At 38.8% G+C, this 23,651-nt stretch overlaps 1 protein-coding gene across 1 annotated transcript in view; it reads right to left on the minus strand.

Moving 5' to 3' along the window:
* The window catches only part of cubn (cubilin (intrinsic factor-cobalamin receptor)), a 301,424-nt gene extending 280,538 nt beyond the window's left edge, over positions 1-20,886 (minus strand). Inside the window, exons 1-10 of the mRNA XM_060825705.1 lie at positions 20,777-20,886; positions 20,493-20,622; positions 20,067-20,162; positions 19,104-19,142; positions 15,632-15,733; positions 13,487-13,590; positions 12,546-12,672; positions 11,415-11,583; positions 9,844-9,975; positions 4,436-4,531 (exon numbers count right to left, since the gene is read on the minus strand). Of these exons, the coding sequence (XP_060681688.1) occupies positions 4,436-4,531; positions 9,844-9,975; positions 11,415-11,583; positions 12,546-12,672; positions 13,487-13,590; positions 15,632-15,733; positions 19,104-19,142; positions 20,067-20,162; positions 20,493-20,622; positions 20,777-20,886 (1,105 nt within the window). The remainder of the gene's footprint in view (positions 1-4,435; positions 4,532-9,843; positions 9,976-11,414; positions 11,584-12,545; positions 12,673-13,486; positions 13,591-15,631; positions 15,734-19,103; positions 19,143-20,066; positions 20,163-20,492; positions 20,623-20,776) is intronic.
* Positions 20,887-23,651: the final 2,765 nt, after the last annotated feature.

Raw genomic sequence — 23,651 nt, forward strand, 5'->3', positions numbered from 1 at the left:
TTTTCATATGAGTGAATTGGTTTTTAATGAAGATGTAGTAATAAAGTGAGTAATTGTATCATTAGGCAGAAGGGGATATCACACAAGCAGATAGGAAAGCTAGATTAACACATAATCATATTTTGCAGGCACAGTTAGATTCTGAAAATCTGGATCAGTAACAGGAGAATATTCAGAATTAGAGAGCAATATTAGAAAATTAAATACAGCTTTAAGGATGAAGGAACAGACTAGAGTCAAAAACTAATTCACGAGCTAGCATTGTTGTCCGGCATGAGCACATTACCAACAATATGTTGATACTGCTTGGTTAGGACCATCCCCTCTCTTGAACTATTCCTCAACCCATCTCTCAATAACAAATCGACAATATTGTTTTAAAAACAGTCCCACCCAAGCACAGCTGAACAATTATTCTTTTAAAGAAAATATTAAATTTCAGTGAACTGCTTCACAATTAATTTTATAACACTCACTTCTCTTGTTTTGTTTACAGACTTTGATCAATCGTGTTCCATTTGACATCACTATCAAATACAGAGCTTCACTACCTGTTATCTACAGATAGATCACAAGTGGCCACCTCTGGAACTCAAAACAACTAACTGAATTGAGATGTGAACTGATGAGATCTGAGAATAGCTCAATGCCACATTTCATCCAAACAATGAAAAATCTCAAAGGATATTGTGAAACCTAAAAGGATTCAGAAAAGATTTACAAGAATGTTGCCAGGGTTGGAGGATTTGAGCTTCAGGGAGAGGCAGAATAGGCTGGGGCTGTTTTCCTTGGAGCGTCGGAGGCCGAGGCGTGACCTTGTAGAAGTTTATAAAATCATGAGGGGTATGAAGAAGCTAAATAGAGAACGTCTTTTGTATAGGGTGGGGCAACCCAAAACTAGAGGGCATTGGTTTAAGGTGAGAGGGGAAAGATATAAAAGGGACCTAGAGAGCAACTTTTTCACGCAGAGGGTGGTGCATGTATGGTATAAGCTGCGAGTGGAAGTGGTGGAGGCTGGTACAATTACAACATTTAAAAGACATCTGGATGGGTATATGAATAGGAAGGGTTTAGAGGGAAATGAGTCGAGTGCTGGCAAATGGGACCAGATTAGTTAACGATATCTGGTTGGCATGGACGAGTTGGACCAAAGGGTATGTTTCTGTGCTATACATCTCTGTTACTCAATGACGATTAAAATTTCAACCCCAATATTAGAAAGACCCTAATTTAATGGTGGATGCATTACTCTACTCTTTTCTGTCTTTTCTTGCATTTTATATTTTTCAGTTGGTAAACGTTTGCCTTTGGATAGCTGAGCAACTTTCTTGTTCAACGCAATAACCTTTCTTTGCTGTGCTGCTTCTATATCAACCTTTCAGTTTTGGATCCTGGCTTTGCATTTTGCTTCCAAATTGTATTTAGTTTCCACTATGCAATCTTATCAACATGTAGGGTGGCTTTGTCCACTTACTCATTTGCAGTAGCAAACTGACCACATACTTTGACTGTTTGGCTGGCTTAAATCAGATAAGAAGTGATCAATAGGGAAGAAGATTAGTCAATAAACTATTGGATTCCTTTTTAACAAAAGCTGAGGGTGAAAGTTAAAAAGCTACGAAGAATTTGAAACCATAAAAAAGTTTGATTCTTTTTCTTCAGATCCATTTTTCAAGCTTACATCAAATGATGCAAGTTTGATAATATTGCACTTGATGTTATGAGCATACAACAGGTTAGTTTTTTCAGTTGATAGCTTGTTTTAATTCAATAAATAGCAACTTCTGCATTAGCTGAGTGTGAGTAGTTCAAACTATCACATTTTTGAAGTTAGTAAGTTGTTAGTACGGTTTATAAGATGTTTTGGAACTGTATCCTTAAACTCAGGGTAAATGAAGAGAGTCATGTGATCTGTTTTACAGATTAATTGACAATAGGCCTGAGTGGTTTGATTGTTAGACAGCAAAGGAATGTTTGGATTGTTTTACTCAGAAGAAGTTGTGAGATATTTACACTTAAAGACTGTGGCAGCAGCAGAGTTTGCAATAATTTGATTCTAAATCTCCCAAAATCACAGAAAGCTGTTCAGAGTATTATTCTATAAACAAATTACTTGTACAATGAGATGGAGTTGGTGAGAAGAATAGTTAATTAACATTTTTGCCTACATATAAAGTTGATAGGTTTCATATTGGCATGCATAAGCGGTACAGGAAAGAATTTTAGATATCAATTTTCCAGACTTCCCTGTGAATCAGCAAACATCTTCACCAAACTCCAGTTCTGTATGGTCAAACGATACAAAAGGTTGCTTGGGTGTATGAACTAAAATAGAGGGGTGCAGGACAGAGACAGACTCTACTTAAACAGAAGCATCGTAGCCTTCAAAGCATTCTGGGAAATTTGTTCAGACTTGATTGGACATTACAGGGAAGGCAATAGCCTAGCGACAGTATTGTTAGACTATTAATCCAGAAACTCAGCTAATATTCTGGGGATTCAGGTTCAAATCCTGCCACTGCAGATGGTGGAATTTGAATTCAATTAAAAAAAACAAATGTGGAATAAGATGAGATTAGATTCCCTACAGTGTGGATACAGATCCTTCAGCCCAACAAGTCCACATTGACCCTCCAAAGTGCAACCCACCCAGACCCATTCCCCCCTGACTAATGCACCTAACACTACGGGCAAATTAGCATGGCCAATTCACCTAACCTGCTCATCTTTGGACTGTTGGAGGAAACTGGACCACCCGGAGGAACCTTACACAGACAACAGGGAGAATGTGCAAACTCCACACAGACAGTTGCCCGATGTGGGAATTGAATCCGGGTCCCAGGTGCAGTGAGGCAGCAGTACTAACTACTGAGCCACCGTGCCACCTGAAAACAAATGTTGACTATGAAACCATTGTCAATTGTCAGGAAAAACCCATCTGACTCACTAATGACCTTCAGCAAAGGAAATTTGCCATCCTCACCCGATCTGGCCTTCATGTGACTTCAGACCCACAACAATGTGGTTGACTCTCACCTGCCAACAGGCACAGCAAACAACTTCATTATATCAATCACTGTGAAGTGTCAACAAAGGAATGAAACTAGACAAACCACCTGACATTGATCTTGGCACCAGAAAAGACAATGGATAGAAAGAGGCCTGTCAACTCTACAAAGTCCTCTTTACCACCATCTGGGGGCTAGCGCCAAAATTGAGAGAGCTGTCTCATGGACTAGTCAAGCAATAGCCTGACATAATCGTACGCAGGGAATCATATCTTGCAGACAATGCCCCAAACACCACCATTATCATCGCTGGATATGTCTTGTCTCACCGGCAGGACAGACCCAGCAGAGGTGGCAGCAGTCGTACAGTTAAAGAGAAATGGAAACTAAACTGAAATAAGAATCTGTAGAAATAAGAACAGAAATTTTATAAAGAGCATTGGTAAATAAATCTGGATGTGGAAATTTGTTGGTCAATTCTGAATATCTCCAAAGCATAAAATACAACGGACAGACTATTCCATTGGTACAGGAGGCAGCTGATGATACTCCAGCTGAGTAACGGGTAGGAACCACAGGTGCATGGGGTGGAAATGTTTTAGAAGGAGTCCCACTTCCATGTATACTTTCTTCATGTTCCCTTTGATGGCCCACCTGCACTTTCCTGCTCATCAAGGACAGTGCACGTTTTGCTACAATTTAATGAGGCACTAACCAGCCAAGACAAGACTTCTTCTCTCCAAGTTAAAGTCAGTGCACAGGTCACTGAATTCAGTTGCCTTTCATGTCATCAATTCAAAGCAGATGACCATTCTTTCCATAGAGGTTGATATCAGCACAATGACCTGAAACACCAAGGCATTGATAGTGGAGGTGGACTCCTCCAACCATGACTACTATAGAAACAACGATGAATGTTAACTAACTTTAATGAGACAAAGTATGAAAAGTGATAAGAAGGTTATTATTGGTGGTCTAGAGCATAGATTGTGAGAAAGGAATTCAATCTTCTGCATTGTGGTCAACTTGTGCAACAAAAGTTCACAAGGGTCATGGACTAAAAATCGATCATTGTTTTTTATGGCATTAGTCGAAGCTTGTGGATACTGTTGAACAATCACAGTGAATTAATGATTAAATAATTCAAGATGGTTTGCTTATTAAATATAACAAGGTACAGTTTATGTCTTAATGATTAGAAAATTTATGACACCCAAATCTTATTTGCAATAAAGAACAATTGAACTCAAATGATTATCAAACTCAGCAGATAGAACACGGCTTTCAAGTCTCCGCTTTAAATACCACAGTAAATTTAGATAAATATTGCTATCTAAATGCCTCAACTTCATTGCTGATAAATGGCTTTGTTGTACATTCTCGATATTGGACATACAGATTGTTACATACCACATTTGCTATTGTACCTGGAGTGAAAGTGCATGTTGCCAAGGGATGGCATCCTCCATTGTTTATAGAGCATACATCAATCGGTGTGCATGTCTTCCCATCACCCTGGTAACCTACAACACCAAATAAAGCAGCAAATTGGAAAGTTGTTTGTTTAGGAATAAATATTCTTCCAGTACTCCCAAATAATCGCTTTCCCTACAAATACAGAATACCATGAGTCAGATGGTGCTCAGAAATTCATTGGATTCATGGCCAAACAGAGAACAGCCAGGCATGGCACTCATTCACAGATTCAATCAATAAGCACATTGACCTGGACCCAATATACCGGCCACTGCAGCGGACAGCTGGAACTGACAACCGGAAGCGGCAGATACAAATCACTATAAATGCCGAAGGAAACATCACAGAAGCACTTCATAGGAGGCTCCCAAGCACTGACGATGTCACCTAGACAGGGGACAAAACGTGTGCAACACAAATTCCCAGCTCGGCGAACAAAACAACAACAAGCACCCGAGCTACAAATCTTCTTACAAACTTTGAAATGCATGGGATTTAAAGCTAACAAATCTCTAGGGTCAATCAATCTCCAGGCAGATATAACTCTCCCTTCCATGCCAAAGAGAGAGTGCAGAGAAGAGTCACTCGACTGATAGCAAATATGGCAGGACTGGTGCATTGGAAGAGATTGGATCAAATGGCCCTATATTTGCTAGAATTTAAAAGAATGAGAGAGAATCTGATTAAAACATTTAAAATTCTAACAGGCTGAGACAGACTAAAGAAGTGAGTATGGCATCATTTGGATATATTCGTGTTCATTTTCCAAATTTCTATAGACTCTGGATCAGACACTACAGTTTGGAGAGTGGTAATTGTGACCTCACTGTTTAAAAAACAGAAGGAGAGAAAGAAACAGAGAATTACAGGCCAGTTAGTCTAACATCATTAGTGGAGAAAAGCTAGAGTCTCAATGCTAAAGATGTGATAGCTTAACACTTGGAAAGCATAAATGGGATATGAAAATGCCAGCATGTGTTTATAAAAGAGAAATCACGTTTTACACACCTTCTGAAGCTTTTTGCGGATGTAACTAACAGAATTGTCAGGGGGAGCCAGTGGACATGGTGTATTTAGATTTCAAGAAGGCTTTTGATAAGGTTCCAAGTAAAAGGTTAGTTGGCAAAATTAAAGCACATAGGAGTGGCAGAAATATACTGGCATGGTTTGGGAATAGGTTGACCAGATGGCAGGGATTGACTAATGCAGGCATCAGTGCTTACACCGAAGCTATTCAAAATATTTTTATTTTATGTATATATATATATATATATATATATGAGTTGAATGACTTGTGTAATGTTTCAGGGTTTGCTGATGACACAAAATGAAGTGGGATTGTTCATTGTGAGGAATGTGCAGTGAGGCTTCAGAACGATCTAGACAAGTTGAGGACCTGGGCATCTAGTCCATATGCATAACTAAAGGAAAGTAAACAGGCAGGTACAGCAAGTAACTAGAGGGCAAATGGTATGTTTCAGGGAATCTTGGTAATAAGTGCCCTGATACAGAATCATAGAGCCTGAATCTTAGGGCTTTTAGGCTAATTGCACACTGTGTCAAGATTGAGGGAATCTTACCATGAGGTTAGTTTTCTTGTTGAATCTTATTAAACTCTTATGTTTTAATTCCTGTTCCCACCTCTATGGTATCTATCACAATCAATTTCTGGCTGATCATATTCATTCCCAGAACCATTTGCCACTTACCAGTTATTGGAGGGCATAGATTTAAGGTGAGGTGAAAGATTTAAAAATCTCACTGCTGAAAAGTGTCGTGATCAGTGGGACCTTTTCTTCCCCCATGACCAGCAGTAGAGTTCATGATACCAGGCCATCCTGCTTGGTTCAAGCAGTCTCAGCCATTTGGAGGAATGCCTAGCATTTTATCAAGAACGTTCATGTCTTTCTCCACTCTTTTAAGTGTAAGTGCCACCATGTTTTCTCCGATACCTCACAATTACTATACCTCTGCTACTTTGCATTAATCTAGTCTGATTGCAAAAGAAGGTCTCACAAACAAACAATGGTCACTTCATTAGTCACTTTCTTTTGGTTAATCCAAATCTCGTTCACAGAGGCATTCTTCCAGACTCTGGAATCAAATCACAGAGACAATGTACCAACTTTCAAAAGCTGATGGTGGGCAGATGCTCGCAGGTAAAGGGATGGCTGGAAAATGGGAAGCCTTCAAAAATGAGATAACAAGAGTCCAGAGACAGTATATTCCTGTTAGGGTGAAAGGAAAAGCTGGTAGCTGTAGAGAATGCTGGATGACGAAAGAAATTGAAGATTTGGTTAAGAAAAAGAAGGAAGCATATCCTATAGACAGGATAATTTGAGTGAATCCTTAGAAGAGTATAAAGGCAGTAGGAGTATACTTAAGAGGGAAATCAGGAGGGCAAAAAGGGGACATGAGATAACTTTGGCAAATAGAGTTAAGGAGAATCCAAAGGGTTTTAACAAATACATTAAGGACAAAAGGATAACTAGGGAGACAATAAGGCCCCTCAAAGGTGGTCTTTGTGTTGTGCCGCAGGAGATGGGGGAGATACAAAACAAGAATTTTGCATCAGTATTTATTGTGCAAAAGGACATGGAAGATACAGAATGTGGGGAAATAGATGGCAACATTTTGAAAAATCTTGACGAGGAAGTGCTGGATATCTTGAAATGCATAAAAGTGGATAAATCCCTGGGACCTGATCAGGTGTACCCAAGAACTCTGTGGGAAGCTAGGGAAGTGATTGCTGAGCCTCTCGCTGAGATATTTATATCATTGATAGTCACAGGTGAGATGCCAGAAGACTGGAGGTTGGCTAACCTGGTACCACTATTTAAGCAAGGTGCTAAGGACAAGCCAGGGAATTATAGAGCAGTGAGCCTGATGTCGGTGGTGGGCAAGTTGTTGGAGGGAATCCTGAGGGACAGGATATACATGTATTTGGAAAGGCAAGGACTGATTCGACTTGACTTTGTGCATGGGAAATCATGTCTGACAAACTTGATTGAGTTTTTTGAAAAAGTAACAAAGAGGATTGATGAGGGCAGAGCGGCATACATGATCTATATGGACTTCATAAGGCTTTCGATAAGGTTCCCATAGGAGACTGGTTAGCAAGGTTATATCTCATGGAATACAGGGAGAACTAGCCACTTGGATACAGAACTGGCTCAAAGGTAGAAGACAGAGGATGGTAGTGGAGGGTTGTTTTTCAGATTGGAGGCCTGTGACCACTGGAGTGCCACAAGGATCAATACTGGGTCCACTACTTTTCGTCATTTACATAAATGATTTGGATGTGAGCATAAGAGGTGCAGTTAGTAAGTTTGCAGGTGACATCAAAATTGGAGGTGGAGTGGACAGCGAAGAGGGTTACCTTAGATTAAAACAGGATCTTGATCATATGGACCAATGGGTCAAGAAGTGGCAGATGGAGTTTAATTCAGATAAATGTGAAGTGCTGCATTTTGGGAAAACAAATCTTAGCAGGACTTATACACTTAATGCTAAGGTCCTAGGGATTGTTGCTGAACAAAGAGACCTTGGAGTGCAGGTTCATAGCTCCTTGAAAGTAAAGTTGCAGAAAGATAGGATGATTTAGAAGGCATTTGATATACTTTCCTTTACTGGCCAGAGTATTGAGTACAGGAGTTGGGAGGTCATGTTGGAGCTGTACAAGACATTGGTTAGGCAACTTTTGGAATATTGCATGCAATTCTGGTCGCCTTCCTATCAGAAAGATGTTCTGAAACTTGAAAGGGTTCAAAGAAGATTTACAAGGATGTTGCCAGGATTGGAGGATTTGAGCTATAGGGAGAGGCTGAACAGGCTGGGGCTGTTTTCCCTGGAACATTGGAGGCTGAGGGGTGACCTTATAGTGGTTTATAAAATCATGAGGGGCATGGATAGGGTAAATAGACAAGGTCATTTCCCTGGGGTGGGGGAGTCCAAAACTAGACGGCATAGGTTTAGGATGAGAGGGGAATGATATAAAAGAGACTTAAGAAGCAACTTTTTCATGCAGAAGGTGGTGCGTGTGTGGAATGGACTACCAGAGGAAATGGTGGAGGCTAGTACAATTGTAACATTTAAAAGACATCTAAATGGGTATATGAATAGGAAAGGTTTGGATGGATATGGACCGGCTGTTGACAGGTGGGACTAGATTGGGTTAGGTTAGCTGGTCGGCATGGACCAGCTGGTTAGGTTAGCTGGTTGGCCTGAAGGGTCTGTTTCTGTGCTGTATGTCTCTATGACTCGATCTAACTTTCCACTTTCCAGAGATTGTCTGTGTCTCTCAAACTCTCCAGCTTCAAACTATACTCACTTCCCTCTGCTCAACTAGTAATGCATCACTGGAAATCGTATTCACGGTTACGTTCTTGTTTTTTTATTTCCCCCATCAGTTGAAGCTGGCCTCTCTTCACACTCTTTGGTTAGCATTCGAACTGTTCATCACTTAGTTAATGGTGGCAATCTTCCTTCCACCATTCAATGATGGAATCCTTTCCCAAGTAATGACGCCATTCTCCTTTCTCTTTCAGTAGTGGCATTTTTACTCCACAAAACCCCAGACTTCTTGACTTTACCCTTTTCACTTGGACTTTTTTTTTAATGCTTCCTTCCTATTCATTGTCACCATCTTTCCCTCAAACCTGCTTTAAACTAGCCAGTGGTTAGCACATTAAGGCACTCCTAGAACTGCATACAATGGACCAGAACCCCCTGTTTTTGCACAAGATTCCACGATGCAGCCCTATAGTCACTTCGACTGGCAGCAGGAGCAGTATCGAGAGGGAAAAAGAGCCAGCTTCCCGCTGATGATTCACAGTATATACTGATACAAACATCAGGGCCCCCAAAATATTGGCAGCATTTGAGAAAAATTGATATGTGTGTTTCAAGTTACATAGGAAAATAAAGAAACAAAAATAACAAGGGTAAGCACTGAAACAACTTTGAAAGATATACTATATATTGGAATAAATTCAACAAAATGTTGTTGCTTACGAAATAATGCCCTTTGTTCATATAACGTACTGTATATCTTCTGTTGATCTGTCTCAGCCCTTGTTGTTTTAAAAAATGGCAACTGGCTATTATTTCCAGAGCTCCAAAAAAAACTCATCAATTTAAGAAAATGTAAAATTGTAAATGCAATATATTTTCAATTAGAAAATAGAATTAATTAAGAAGAATAATCAGAAAAAAAATTGACATTTTGCTGTGTTGCACTTTAAATATCATAGCATTCTTTAGGAACTTAAACATAATCTCTTAGCCATATAAACAAGTGCCCCTTCACTGCTACATTGACTCAATCTAGCCTTACAACTAGTTTAACAGGGCCACATACCTGGTGGACATAAGTCGCAGTGGTAAGATCCCATTGTATTAATACACCGAACTATTGGAGCCTGAGAGCATCCTCCATTCTGAGTTTCACACTCGTCAATATCTTGGCAACTGTATCCATTTCCTTCCCAGCCTGTGCACATTTTAGCAAAACATAACCATTTTGATTTAAAAAACAATAATTTCAACTTCTGAATTAATGCAAAGTATTTGATTCATTAAGTGCCAATTCAATGTTGGAAAGGCTAAACTCTGGAGGATTTGATGGCAATCTTTTAGCATTCACTGCCATTTCCCCTCTGAAAACAACTTTAACTGCTGGGTTTGGTTGCAGTCTTTCCTATGGGTCATGACCAACCCATCCCAATGCCACCCTCTCAATTCTGAGAGTGAGAAATCATTAATATCAGTTGATCTGGTGAGGATTTCCCATATCTCTTAAAAAGCCCCCCTCAAAAAACTATAACTTGTTCAACCAAGAGTCACTTAGGTTTTAACAGCCACCTTAAATAATAACTATTGAAAGATATATCCAGACATAAATTTGATTTTATGGTTGTGAAATATCACTTTATGTCAGCATAAAGATTGATCTGTGATTTTATTTAGATATAGTGGTAGCATCCCTACCTTTATTCTAGAAGTTCCTGGTTCAAATACAAGTTATGTCATAACACAACCAAATGGATGGATTATTAATTGCAAATCCCTTCAAGATGCCAATAGCAGGTAGTGAGAGTGGGTGAGCTTGCTGAACAGCCAGAAACACAAGGTAATTGCAGCACAGCAGCCTCCCAGGCTAAAAGATTGCATGCACAAGTACTTGCCAAATGACTACATACACAATTTTAAAACTAACTTCAAAATAGATGTTGAATTAGATTAGATTCAATTTGATTTCCTACAGTGTGGAAACAGGCCCTTCATCCCAGCAAATCCACACTGACCTTCCAAAGAGTAACCCACCCAGACCCATTCCCCAACCTTATATTCACCCTAATATACCTAACACTATGGGCAATTTAGCATGGCCACTTCACCCAACCTGCACATCTTTGGATTGTGGGAGGAAACCGGTGTACCCGGAGGAAACCCACACAGACATGGGGAGAATGTGCAAACACCACACAGACAGTCACCCTAAGCTGGAATCGAACCCAAGTCCCTGGTGCCGTGAAGCAGCAGTGCTAACCACTGAGTCACCCCAAAATATATTTTCAAAATATTTCAACTTCTTCCTTCGCCACTTCTGTCCCAATCGTTACTGTTCTAAAAAGCTATTTGATTTTCAGAGTTTTTCATGGCTGTCACTAAGAATTTTTCTAATTGGCTGTTTGCTCAGTTTTATAGCATCCCTGCTGTTCCACCCATAACAATAAAATCTAGAGCAAAGTTAGAGCAGTAAATTTCGCACCAGATCACTAGATCTCTCAGCATGGGTTTTTTGCCCCTTGTTTCACTGTTGATTCCAAATTGAGGTCATGCTGAATAATGCACTTGTCATATTGACAAGTTTCTCATGATTGATAATGACATGTTTCAATCAGTTTAACCAAAAAAAAAGGTTGTTACCTGTTGGGCATGACTCACAACTATATGATCCTGGAGAATTAATGCACTTGACTGGAGGATTTGTTGAACAGGGATGAGCTGGAAGATTACATTCATCAATATCAGAACTACAGGCGGAGCTTGTTGGAGCATGAGTCCATCCAGCATCACAGATACACTGGAACTTGGGCTATTAATGGACAATGAGTGGAAATATTGAATATTAGTAAATGCAATTTTAAAAATTAATACTATGATTAGCAGAATGTAAATTAAACCACTGTGTATACCCATGAACGACACAATCAAAGAATTGGAAACAGAGTAGAACTTTCAACAGGACACTCACAAAACAAAGTCAAAAGGTGTGGCACTGGAAAAGCACAGCTGGTCAGGCAGCATCCAAGCAGCAGGAGTGTCAATGTTCCTGATGAAGAGCTTACGCTCAAAACGTCAATTCTCCTGCTCCTCAGAAACTGCCTGACCTGCTGTGTCGCACCTTTCAACTCTGATCTCCAGCATCTGCAGTCCTCATTTTCTCCTAGTCGATTATTCACAAAACAAAGTCTGTTTCCTGAGTGACAAAGTTGTTTTCTATATGCAAATTCAACAGTCTACAACATCTATGAAAAAGGATCACTATGAAGTACAGCAAAAACAGCCCATGACTAATATTAGAAGAAATCTAACTCATAGATGCAGTGAAGGAACTTCCTGAGGCATTGGTGAATGCGGTACAATTACAACATTTAAAAAACATTGAATAAGTACATGAATAGGAAAAGTTTGGAGGGATATAGCCCAGGAGCAGGCAGGTGAGACGAGTTTAGTTTGGATTATGTTCAGCATGGATTGGTCAGACCGAAAGGTCTATTTCCGTGCTGTCTGACCCTATGATTATGATTTCTCCAGCAAAATACCGTGAGTGGTGCTTAGTTCCTTGTAAATTATGTATGTAAATTCCACCTCATTCTCTTACAATAACATGGTTTGTAAACATGGTTGAAGGGAGAAATTATTCATTTATCTCCATTCGGACCAGGAACAGTGGTGCCACTAAATACCATATTCAAATGTTAATAGTATCAGATACTGCACAGAAAGCCTGTAAAGAAAGAAATTTCTTTTTTCACAATGCTGCATGGTCTTTACCTGGTTTGGCTGCACTCTCTCTACATCAATGCAGATGCCATGTTCACACAGTGCTTGTGAATCACCTTGGCAATCATCATATTTGAAAGTACAGTGTGGACCATACCATTCGGGAGTACAGTTACATCTGAGGATGACATAATGCAGTGTAACATTAATATTACCAACAAGTTCAATATAATTTTTCCTTCACAATGTTATGCCCTTAGTCTGCAAGCTCAGTAGAGATGGTTTACTGTACTTTTCTATGTTGACTTTACTATGCGCTGTTCATCTGAAATTAAGGGTATCCACTTCAGCGTCGGTTAGCTCAGTTGGTTGGCCAGCTGATTTGTGACTCTAGCAATGTGGGTTCACTTCTTGAATTGGCTGAGGTTACAATAAATGACTCTCCTTTTCAATGACTCCCTTGCTTGAGGCATGGTGACCCTCAGCTTAAACAAACATCAATCATCTCTCTTTCTCTGTTTAATAGGAGAGCAGCCCTATGGTCTGTTAAGACTATGACAACTTTACCTTTTATCTTTAGCCTGAAACCACAGTGATAAAAAGAGTGGACACTCATTATAAAGACGAAGGAAGCATGGTGCAACTGAACTTCAAAGTAAAGAGAATGGTAATATTTAGTTTTCAACATATTAATAATTGAAAAACAATCAAGGATTCAACATTCCAAAATACTTCACATGTACATCATAGAGTAACATTGACAACCCAATAAATGCTTAGAAATAAATGGTTTCCATCTACTAATCATTAATATTTGGCCTGATAGCTCTGTGTTTGACAAACATGTGGATATATAACCACCATATATCATGTAATTAATTAGCAACCACCTTTCTTTGACTTTCTGAACAAGGTAATGTCAGTGCTAGCTTCTGACATGCAAAACATGCACAATGAAGCTTCCATTTCTTTCCTCTGATAGGTCCTGTTACCTGTAACTGCCTTTTGTGTTAACACATGTTGCTCCATTTTGACATGTTAGCGATGGTCCAGCATTGGCCAGACATTCATTGACATCATCAGAGCAAGTAAGTCCCTAAATATACAAAGTAATGAGAAATGATAACCATTAGGAATTTAGTTGGGGTTTTCCTTTCATTTCATTGATAATCAAGCGACAGACTTTTGAAAATTTTCCCGCTCACTGTTAATTATGGATCACAATTCACTCATATCAGCAACTATCATACTCAATAACAGAAAGTTTTAAAAAGTAATAAAATTAGAACCTTAAGAGTTAATATTAAGGTCATGAAGCTGGAGTTAGCCTGTAACATTTAGCCATTTTAAATTATAGGATCACTTCATGAAAAAGTAGTTCTATAACAGCTTTGAGAGCTGGTGACATGGGCTGTATTGTTTATATTGCTGAGCAGATTCTTAAGCTCACAAATATTGAAGAGGTGACCCATTGATCCATCCAGTCAGTTCCACATAATTGTGATTCCTAATTCATCAGATCCTTGACATTCCCCATCCTTCCAAAACCACATAATGTTCTAGGAGAGGTTATCACCAGATAAAACCCTGAATCCATCAGGAAGGATGTGAACCTGAGAGGGGTGACTATTTGTGGCAGCGGGGGCCTACAGGTTAAGGCCTCCCTGTACATGGATGGCGTTGCTGTTTTCTGCTTGGATCCACTGTCAGTGCACAGACTCAGGTGCATCTGTGAACAGTTTGAACAGGCCTTGGGAGCAAAAGTAAATTGAGGCAAGAGTGAGGCCTTGCTCTTTGGAAACTAGGCCAACCAATCCTTTCTCCCCTTCACCTTCAGGACAGACTGCCTGAAGGTGCTGGGTATTTGCTTTGGAGAGGCTGGGGCTTGTGCCAAGACTTGGGAGGAGAGTGTCACTGAGGTGAAGAAGATATTGGGCAGATGGGAGCACTGGTAGCAGTCCATGGTGGGAAAAACATCTGGTCATCAGGTACGAGGTACTCTCAATGCTGTTATACGTGGCGCAGGTCTAGCCTATTCCCTGAACCTGCACCGCCGCAGTCTCCCAGGCCATCATACACATCATGTGGAGATCGAAGATGGACCGAGTCCGAAGGGACTGCATGCACAAAGACCTGGACAAAGGGGAACAACACACCCAATGCTACTCTCACCCTGATGGCCATCTTTGTGTGTGGCAGCATCACGTTGTGTGTAGACCCTCAGTACGCAAACACCAAGTGTCACTACGTACCAAGGTTCTACCTGTGTCCAGGGTGGGCCTGGTCTCACTTGGAACACTCCAAGTAGTTGGACCTTTCCAAATCACCCGTCCTTCATGGAGAAATTTGTGAAGGAAAACACCTTTGACCACAGTCCATCAGGAAGTGGTCAGCATATAGCGTCCTAAAGACTCTTCAGGACAGGTGCTGTTGAGCGGTTCCCTGAGCAGACTGTCAAAGTCATTTGGAAGCATGCCTCATTGCCAGAAACTTCCAACAAGCACCAGGACATCACTTGGCTTGTGGGGAGAACGGCTCTGCCTGTGAGATCCTTTACACATGCCCAGACTCTCTGCGCCCACCGCACACTGTCCTCGAAGTGGCTATGGAGAGGAAGACACTGTTACACACTTTTTTTTGGAATGTGCCTATGCAAAGGAAGTCTGGACAGGAATGTAGTGGTGTTTATTGAGGTTCATCCCGAGCAGCTCCATGATGTGGGACGCCATGCTCTACGGTCTGTTCCCCGGGACATACACCAAGACAAATATCAGCAGCACCTGGAGGACCATCAAATTGGTGAAAGACATTCTTTGGTTTTCCCTAAACTTGCTGGTCTTCCAGTTGAAGGAGTTTAACCTGAGGGTTGCAGACTGGCACATTCCAAGGTCCAGGATTTGTGCTGAGGGCCACACTAAAGCTGGGACCTGCTGCCACCAAGGCGCAGTGGGGAAAGACCACCGTGTAAGGTCATTCTGCTGAAGAATAATGGGGGTGGGGGTCCATTCAGTAATTGGGCCCTGCTGATGCTTCAGCTAAAGGCTAAGAACAGACATGAGTTTACTTGATGAGAAAAATCACACAACTAGAACCTCAATTCACAGGAAAGATGTATGTCTAAAGAAAAGCTTTCTTGCCTTCCAGTTGCTTGGACAGAGACAGAAAAAAGAATCAATGAGATCCAGGCACCTTCCACCATTCTGACAAGGGCTGCTCTTGCATGCACGTCTTTGCAATATCTGAAATGTGGGAAATGCAGTTTAGAGGAAGTGAGTTTCCAATGCTTTGCTTAAAGTCATTCAAAGTATGTAATAACCAACTGAAGGAACAGTTTTATTCTTAAACCTTGTAAATCCCTATTTTATTGATTGATTTTTAAAAAATGAAATTACGGATACTTAGATCACTGTTGGTCTATCTTCTCTCTTTGCACACCTCTTTTTAGAACCAAAGCATTCCTCATGTTATTCTCTATTCTGGAATGTATGACAAATGGAATACTTGATCACTCTGCTAACGCAGATAAATTTCCTGTTTTCTTTTAAGAAATATTTCCAGTTACGCCCTAACTAAGAATAAACCACAAAAATAACGATTATTTATATCGTGATAACATTTGGGTTGGAAGCAATACAAAAACTTGTTAATTTCTTTAAAATGTCTGTAAAATTTATATTTTAGTTTTGGATTTTTGAAAACAATGTCAGAGTTTGTATCGATTCCAGAAGGATCTTTTCTAAATTTTCTTTGATAATAAGTACTAGTCCATATACCAGATGACCAGTGATTTGGAAACAGAATCAACAAGAAAAAAGTTAAGACTAGAAGTCAACAAAAACAAAGATAGAAAAAGCAGGTCTGAGAGCAGCTGTTGAGAGAAAGCAGAGTTAACATTTCTTTCCACAGATTCTGTCAGATCTGAAGCATTTTTCCAGCAATTTCTGATACTGTTTCTGATCACCCATATCAACAATTCTTTGCTTTTTTTGTTAAGCTTCATGAATAGTTCAGCAAAATTAAAGAGATGTGTGCTTTCCCAGCAGTAGCAAAACCTGATTATTGGTTGGTCAGTTGAAAAGGAACTCTTGAAAGTTAGACCTTCAGGACTGCTGTGAACTGAGGGAAAAAGGTACAATGCTGATGACAATCGTACCTGTGAAGTCAAAAGTAAAGCTGTTGTTGTATAAGACTACTGATCCTGCTACGTTAATACAGAATAACATTTGGTGGGAATATGCAGTAATGTTACACTACATTTACACAGGGAGTGATCCAAATGCTTGTGATTGCATAGAGCACAAATTTTTGTATTAACTATTTAAAGTGAAATTAACCATTTTTATTGAAGTATGATTTTCCAAATGATTAATGTTTAATTTCAGTTAGTTCTGATTTATGCTATATTAAAAGTTACAAAACATGGAATATTCATGGGAATTTCTTCATATACAATGGTGAAGGTTCTTTAGTACATCTGCTTTTGTTATATTGTCATGGGAAATTAACTGATGTACGTTTTAGACCCAAGCATTTGGTGCAAAAGTGGATCTGATGCTCAAAGGTTGGAAGCAGTTGAAAAGTGATGACTGAAGGGTGGAGCAGAGCATGTGAGGGTCAACATAAGATCAGGGGTTAAGAAGATTGGAATCCTCAACTAATTCACGAGACATTTGGGGCTTGAGAAAAATAGGATGATTTCTGTTAGTAAAATAAAACAAATACTTGTGGATTATGGACATCTGAAACAAAAGCAGAAATTGCTGGAGAAGCTCAACAGTCTGGCAGGTAGTTATGAACTAACTTGTAAGGTGATTATTAACAGATCTCACTTTGCAACCTTCCAGAGAAACTGAAATGCAAGGAAAGTCAATGATGAGAAGAGGTCATGCCCTGGTAAATAAAGGGGAAAAGGACCCTCTTAGGTTAATAGAAATGAATGGTTGGAGGACAGGTATATTTCAAGGGAATGAGATGCATCTTTGTCACAAAAAAAAGCACATGATGACTAAATTCTGGAAGCTATAAGTGGAAATGGAATTGATCAATTTCATTTGAAGTTTCATTTGAAGTATCATTTGCCATTAATTCAGCTTTCCTCATGATTCATGTTAATTTTTCTGTTCATTTTGAGAATGTTAATTCGAGTAAATTTGCTTATTTTGGTTTACTGTTTGACTTTGAGGATTGTACAAAGCATTTCACATAATGGAATGATCCCAGGAGCTTCATTGGAAACATTATAAAACAACATTGATGCTGAGCCACAAAAGGAGGTATTAAGTCAGGTGACCACATGTTTGGTCAAGGAAGTATGTTTCAGGCGAAGAAGTATTGGGTGCAGAATTCAAAGGTTTGGGGCCCTATTATCAGCCATTGTAGGAAGAGTTAAAATAGTGCATGCACAGGAGGCCAGAATTGGAACAGATGTTACAGAGGGTCTTGAGGCTGAAGAATATTTCGGAGTTAGAGAGAGCGGGAAAATGGAAGGAATTGATAATAAGGATAAAAACTTAAAATCCATGCCATTGTTTGACCAGGAATCAGTACACTTCAGTAAGCATAGGTTTGGTAGGGGATAAAACTTGGTGTGGTATGATGCAGAGTTGGTTAAAGAAGGTTGGAATGTGAGTACATTGGAAAAGTTGGCTCTTGAGTTAATAAAGGTTGAAATGAAGTTTCAAGCAGCAGATGGGCTAAGACAGGAGTGATGTTGAGCAACATCACAGAGCTGGCAATAGACAACTTTGTTTGCATTGTGATATAAGGTCAAAAGTTCATGTCTGAATTTAATGTGACATCAGGAAGGTGAACTAACTAGTTTAATATCAGCCTGTTGGCAGAGGGAGGGATGCAATTGGTAACTAGTGAGAAGAGTTTCAGATCAGAGTGAAACAATGGCTTCAGTCTTCTCAATATGCAGTTGAATGAAATTTCTGATCATCCAGCACTCAAAAGTTAAATATGCAGCCTGGCAATGCAGCCAGTGGGGTAGTCATGACAGACAATGGTGAGCTAGTGCTCAATTGCATATGAAAAGCAAAACTGTTCCTGCAGAAAATATTACCAAGGGACAATATATAACTAAGAAACAGTAGGGAAGACAAAAAAAAATCATTGGGTAACAATGTGAGAGTATGAAGAAAAACCATTACGAGCGATTCTCTGGCTGCAATTTAATAGGTAAGAAAAATTCACAGACATAATCATTTCTCAACAGCAGCCACCAATTGAATATGAATCATGGAGCCCTAAACATTACTTGAATACTTTTCTCCCCGTTGGGCACTTTTTATTTAAATTGATTGGTAATTAGTCTCAATCTGAATTTTTAGTTATTTGTAAAGAGACCAACTCAAATATGATCTCAAATCTGATAAGACTAAATGCAAGGTATGAGGTGAGGTATGAGGTTAGGTATGAAATCTAATTATCTTTAATGCAGTCTAACAATGTAACCTCAACCCATATTTATTTGAATTCTGGTGCGGCAGCTAGCATTTAAATTCAACACAAATTTAACGCAAGTTTCAGTCATCTGCTTATTTGGATGAATTATATGGATATCCTTCATTACTGTAATAGAAACTTATATGAATTCAACATACTTACTGTTTGTACAGCCTTAATACTGGCTTCAAGATGTTGTAGCTAAAGGGACAGCAAAAAGAGCAGTTAAATTAATATCTCACAAATTGCAATTTTATGTTGCTACCTAAAGAGAACAGAGTTTTCAAATAGTTATTTTACAAGTAATGTCAAACTTGTATTACGTCTAATTCATGTCAATGCCATTCATGAGACAGAATACTTCTAGGTCAGTGTTGTAATGTTGAGAAGATAACAGTGTGAATGACTTGTGAAAGATTTCATTGGTGACAACAAAAACAGCTGAAGGGAAATCCTCTTAACTTACACCTCTCATTGCCCGAAGTCCTCTAGTTTTAGTGAAAGGAAACCAGAGGAACCTCTAGAGGAAAGGATTTTTTTTAGCGTTCTGTAAATGTTTTACAATGACTCCTGAACACATAATCTATTAATGATATTGATTTCAATAGACCAAACAATTTTACTTTTAAGCAAAGTGGATGAATTTTGAAAACACATTAAAACTGTTTAAAATTCAAGACAAAGAAATCGGGGGAAAAATGAAGAGAAATTTCAATAATCTCGTCATACTTTTCAGAAAAGGAAGTACATAAAGATTCCACATGGTCCACACTTTCAGTCAAAAAAAGAGGCCTCGGTTTAACCATGTGTAAAAGTCGATTTTGAGTGCACTATCTCACTCAAAGACTATTTCTTTTCTTTGTACAGTGAGACCTTTTGATTGACATATGATCTAACTAGAGGCTGACTTTAAAACTTTAAGCATTCTTCAAATGCATTTTGTAGAAAATGTAAGATCTACATATTGAATGGTCCCTAATGAGTTGCTGAATAATGAGACAAAATACAGAGTTTCACATAAATATGCAAAAGGCACTCTTCACCCCTGAGATGTTTTGCTTTTATGGCCAATAACATTAATTGAAAGAGAGCAAGCAATAAAGAGATCACAGATTGTATACTTACCCATACATTCAGCTGACTGATTTGATTAGAAATGTTCTGAGGGATATGACCTCCATTAGCTTTCAATTCAACAATGTCATCCTTATTTTTTCCAATCTAGAATTACAGTAAAATAATTAAATTAATTTCACAAAATAATGTAAGACATCTGCAGCTATCTGAAAAGAACATGAGAAATTCAGTATTCAAATATAGTTAAAAACTAATGTACAACATTTGGAATGACTTTTACATACTGAAGCTTAATATAAAATGTAATGAATGAAACAGAGTATTTAATTTGAAACATGCCTGTTTAGTCTGGTGAAATAATAGTCTTGTTAGAGTTACTTATATAAAAATATTGTGTCGACTATCTAAGTTATTTACTTTCCTCATTAAATGGCAACACAGTATTTTAGAGGTCAGATAATTATCAGTAACTACCTGAATAAGTTGTTGTTCCAGATCGTTATTATTTAATTTAATTCTCCCAGATGATGAAGTCTTGAATTCAATATTCTTTAGGTTGCCAGGTTGAAATATCAAATTGCCATTATTTGAAGTTATTCTGGGTCTTGTAATAAAAAAGACACTTGAACAAATAGGAATTAAGAGCACAATGGATGACAGCTAGAAAATTAAATGTATACATCTGTTGCTCTTCAAAACCAAGCAGTTTTCTCTGAAATTAATGTAAAACTATTATTAATTAAATAAATAATACCCACTGATCATTGTTGATAGCAGTCCTCAGTCGATCATTTATTTCATTTTCTGATTCACATTTTAGTACAGAAATTGCAATTAACAGGTAGACAGAGTACCTGAAGCAAATCATGTTAGTTGCATATCCCCATAAGCAATGCTGAGTATAGTGGTTGCTTGATGTATTTGTTCAAACTACAGATGTTAAAAATTGTACCTTCAACCCAACCCCATGAACCTTGACCATATAACTGATAAGATTAGATGTAAAATTATTCTATAATATTAGCTACCAGATAAGATATAAGATGGCATAAAAACAATAATACTGTAGGAGCACTTGCTTTTTTCTTTCTACAACTTATGACACAGTACTTCAGATAAGCTCACCAAACATCTTTGTCTTGGGGCCAACTTACAGTGGCAATTCAGAGATTTGGTAAGATGGTATAGATCATAAGATGGATCAGGTAAGCCCAAGTACTGCCAAAACTGATTTCCAAATTATATTTTTTTTAAGACAATATGGTGACAGACTTGGACCCACCAAACCTACTCTCATAAACAACGTAGGAAACATACAGAAATAAAGTATAGGAAAAGATTATATCCCCTCTCAAGTCTCCTCAGTTGCCATGTTTTGAATTCTACACAATATCAATCCTAGAGACAATACTCTTTCACCCAACAACCATGCAATCTCTTAGAAATGACTAAAACCACAAAGGAAAAAAATCATTTGGATCCTGAAAGTTCCCTCTTAACCTTTGAGAACCGTTAAGCAAGTAGCAGAAGATTACAGGTAATTTGGGAGGCCTAACTCCAGTGCATTCTAAATAAGGATATGCTGATCAGACTCAAAAACTAATCTAGTTCTGTACATATGTACCTTATACTCATGTCTGCTGGTACTTTCTTAGATGACTAACAAAAATGGTCTACCTAATAATTTCATCATTTTAAATACAGCAATCAAAACCTTTTTGGTTTATGGTTAATAAATTAGAAATCTGATGTTCTGCGGAGTTCATTTCAAGGGATTACAGGTATGGTTGCATGCTTGGTGTTTGGTCCCCAGGAAGAATCACTCCAGGAAATAAGCATGTAGATATAGCACATTACCAGAAACACCTCTTTGCCACAATAATTTAATGAAGGAGAAATTGCATCTTAGATTTTGCCCATCCATGCCAGCACCATTGGAGTCTGTGAGAGCAGGATGGGAAGAAAATTGCATTTGTAATTATCTACTTGTTTTTAAATCCTGGAGAATGTGGTTCTTAAATTTCCTTCAAGCGTTTTTGAGGGTCTTCTGTTTTTGGGTGTTAGGCATGTGTTCATAGTGCAGCACAAAAGCATTAGTGAGCTTTGATCTGTCCAGCAATCATATACACCGCAAACACCTCAGGTCACATACACATCCTTCCTCCCTTGATCTCAGACAGTGACATAGTCCAGGAAGGACCAATGCTTGGATCGTAGATGTTTGCACATTGTTTCATGTCTAAATGCCACTGAAACAATGTATTTGTGATAGTGAATCTGTGCACTTCACAAAGAGACGAGACATTGAAATTTGACTTTTCCACTCTTGTTTCCGATGCTGCCTTTCCACGTAGTAGAGTTGCATCCAACTCACTTTAAAACCATCCAATAGATTCAACTTGTCTTGCTTTGGGACAGTTGTCAGTGTCAGAATATTATGAATAATTCAGATCTGTTTAAAAGAGCTGTAGAATAGAGAGTCGAAGCATAAGCATGATGACTGTGGGCCTTTGATTGCCATTAAATGGAGAGCATAAGGTCATGAGCTGGTCATTAAAGGCACTTGAGAGTGCTGTACATAAATCTACTGTTCTATTTTTGATAGCAAGCCCAATTCCATGAATATGATGATCTTCTTCAGTTTCTCCTTCCTCTCTATGCTGACCATCCACTTTGTAGTTTTTACTAAGAACATCAAATTATGTCTCACAAGCTTCAAGAATCAATTATTGCCTTCCTTTCAGAGCATTTATTGTCACGATTGTTACATGCACATACTCCAGACACAGAAATGCTTGTGTTTTATTGCCTGTCAATTACAAAGGTGGTGCGACCCCCAGGTGGTTCCTAGTCAAGGTAGTTTGGGACAGTTTAGGCTTAACAACCTTTTCTAGTCCACTTCTCAAATGAGGAAAGGGAGCCCTAAAAATACTGCTCAGTCAAGAATGTTGTAGCAGGAGAACAATATCCATCCTGAATTCAAGAGCTCTGCAACTATCAAGCATCCATTGCATTCATATATAGATCAGTGCTTGCACTTCTAGGTTGGTGTGTCTCCAACACTATGTATCCATTGAGATTGGGCTTTTTGGTGTCTCTAGCAAAGGGATTTAATTAATCAGTATGCAGTCAGTAATCAATGGCATGGTAAACCACGATATCTGTAGAATGTCAAACCCAGTGAAGCCTTCATGTACCTTTACAGCCATTAATGTGCATATTTCTCATTCAACTACCTGCTCCACCACTGGGGATTTGAAGTGTGTGTTTTAATAAAAATTCACCCTCTACAATTGCCCAGCTCAGCATTAGTGGCTCACCTCATCCAGGTTTTAGTGGGACAGTCTTGGTACAAAGGTCATCTGTCTCCATGGGATGCAAAGACTAGTTTTGGAAAAGGTGGTACTAAGAAGAGTCCTTGAGAGAGGAACTCAATATAAAGTAGCATGTGAAAAGAGCGAGTGAACTCAGTGTAAATCAGCATGAACAGAGAGCAGTTAACTCAGTGAGATCATGCTGGTGGGGTCTTTGGAGTGAATTAGTGCTGGCAGTGTGCATCTTTAAATAGTTCTAAATTAGAAAGCGTTCAGAGTAAGGTCAGGTGAGTCATTTTAGCTTCTGGGTTTTTTTTTT

Source organism: Hemiscyllium ocellatum, chromosome 5, assembly GCF_020745735.1.
Source record: "Hemiscyllium ocellatum isolate sHemOce1 chromosome 5, sHemOce1.pat.X.cur, whole genome shotgun sequence".
NCBI lineage: Eukaryota > Metazoa > Chordata > Chondrichthyes > Orectolobiformes > Hemiscylliidae > Hemiscyllium > Hemiscyllium ocellatum.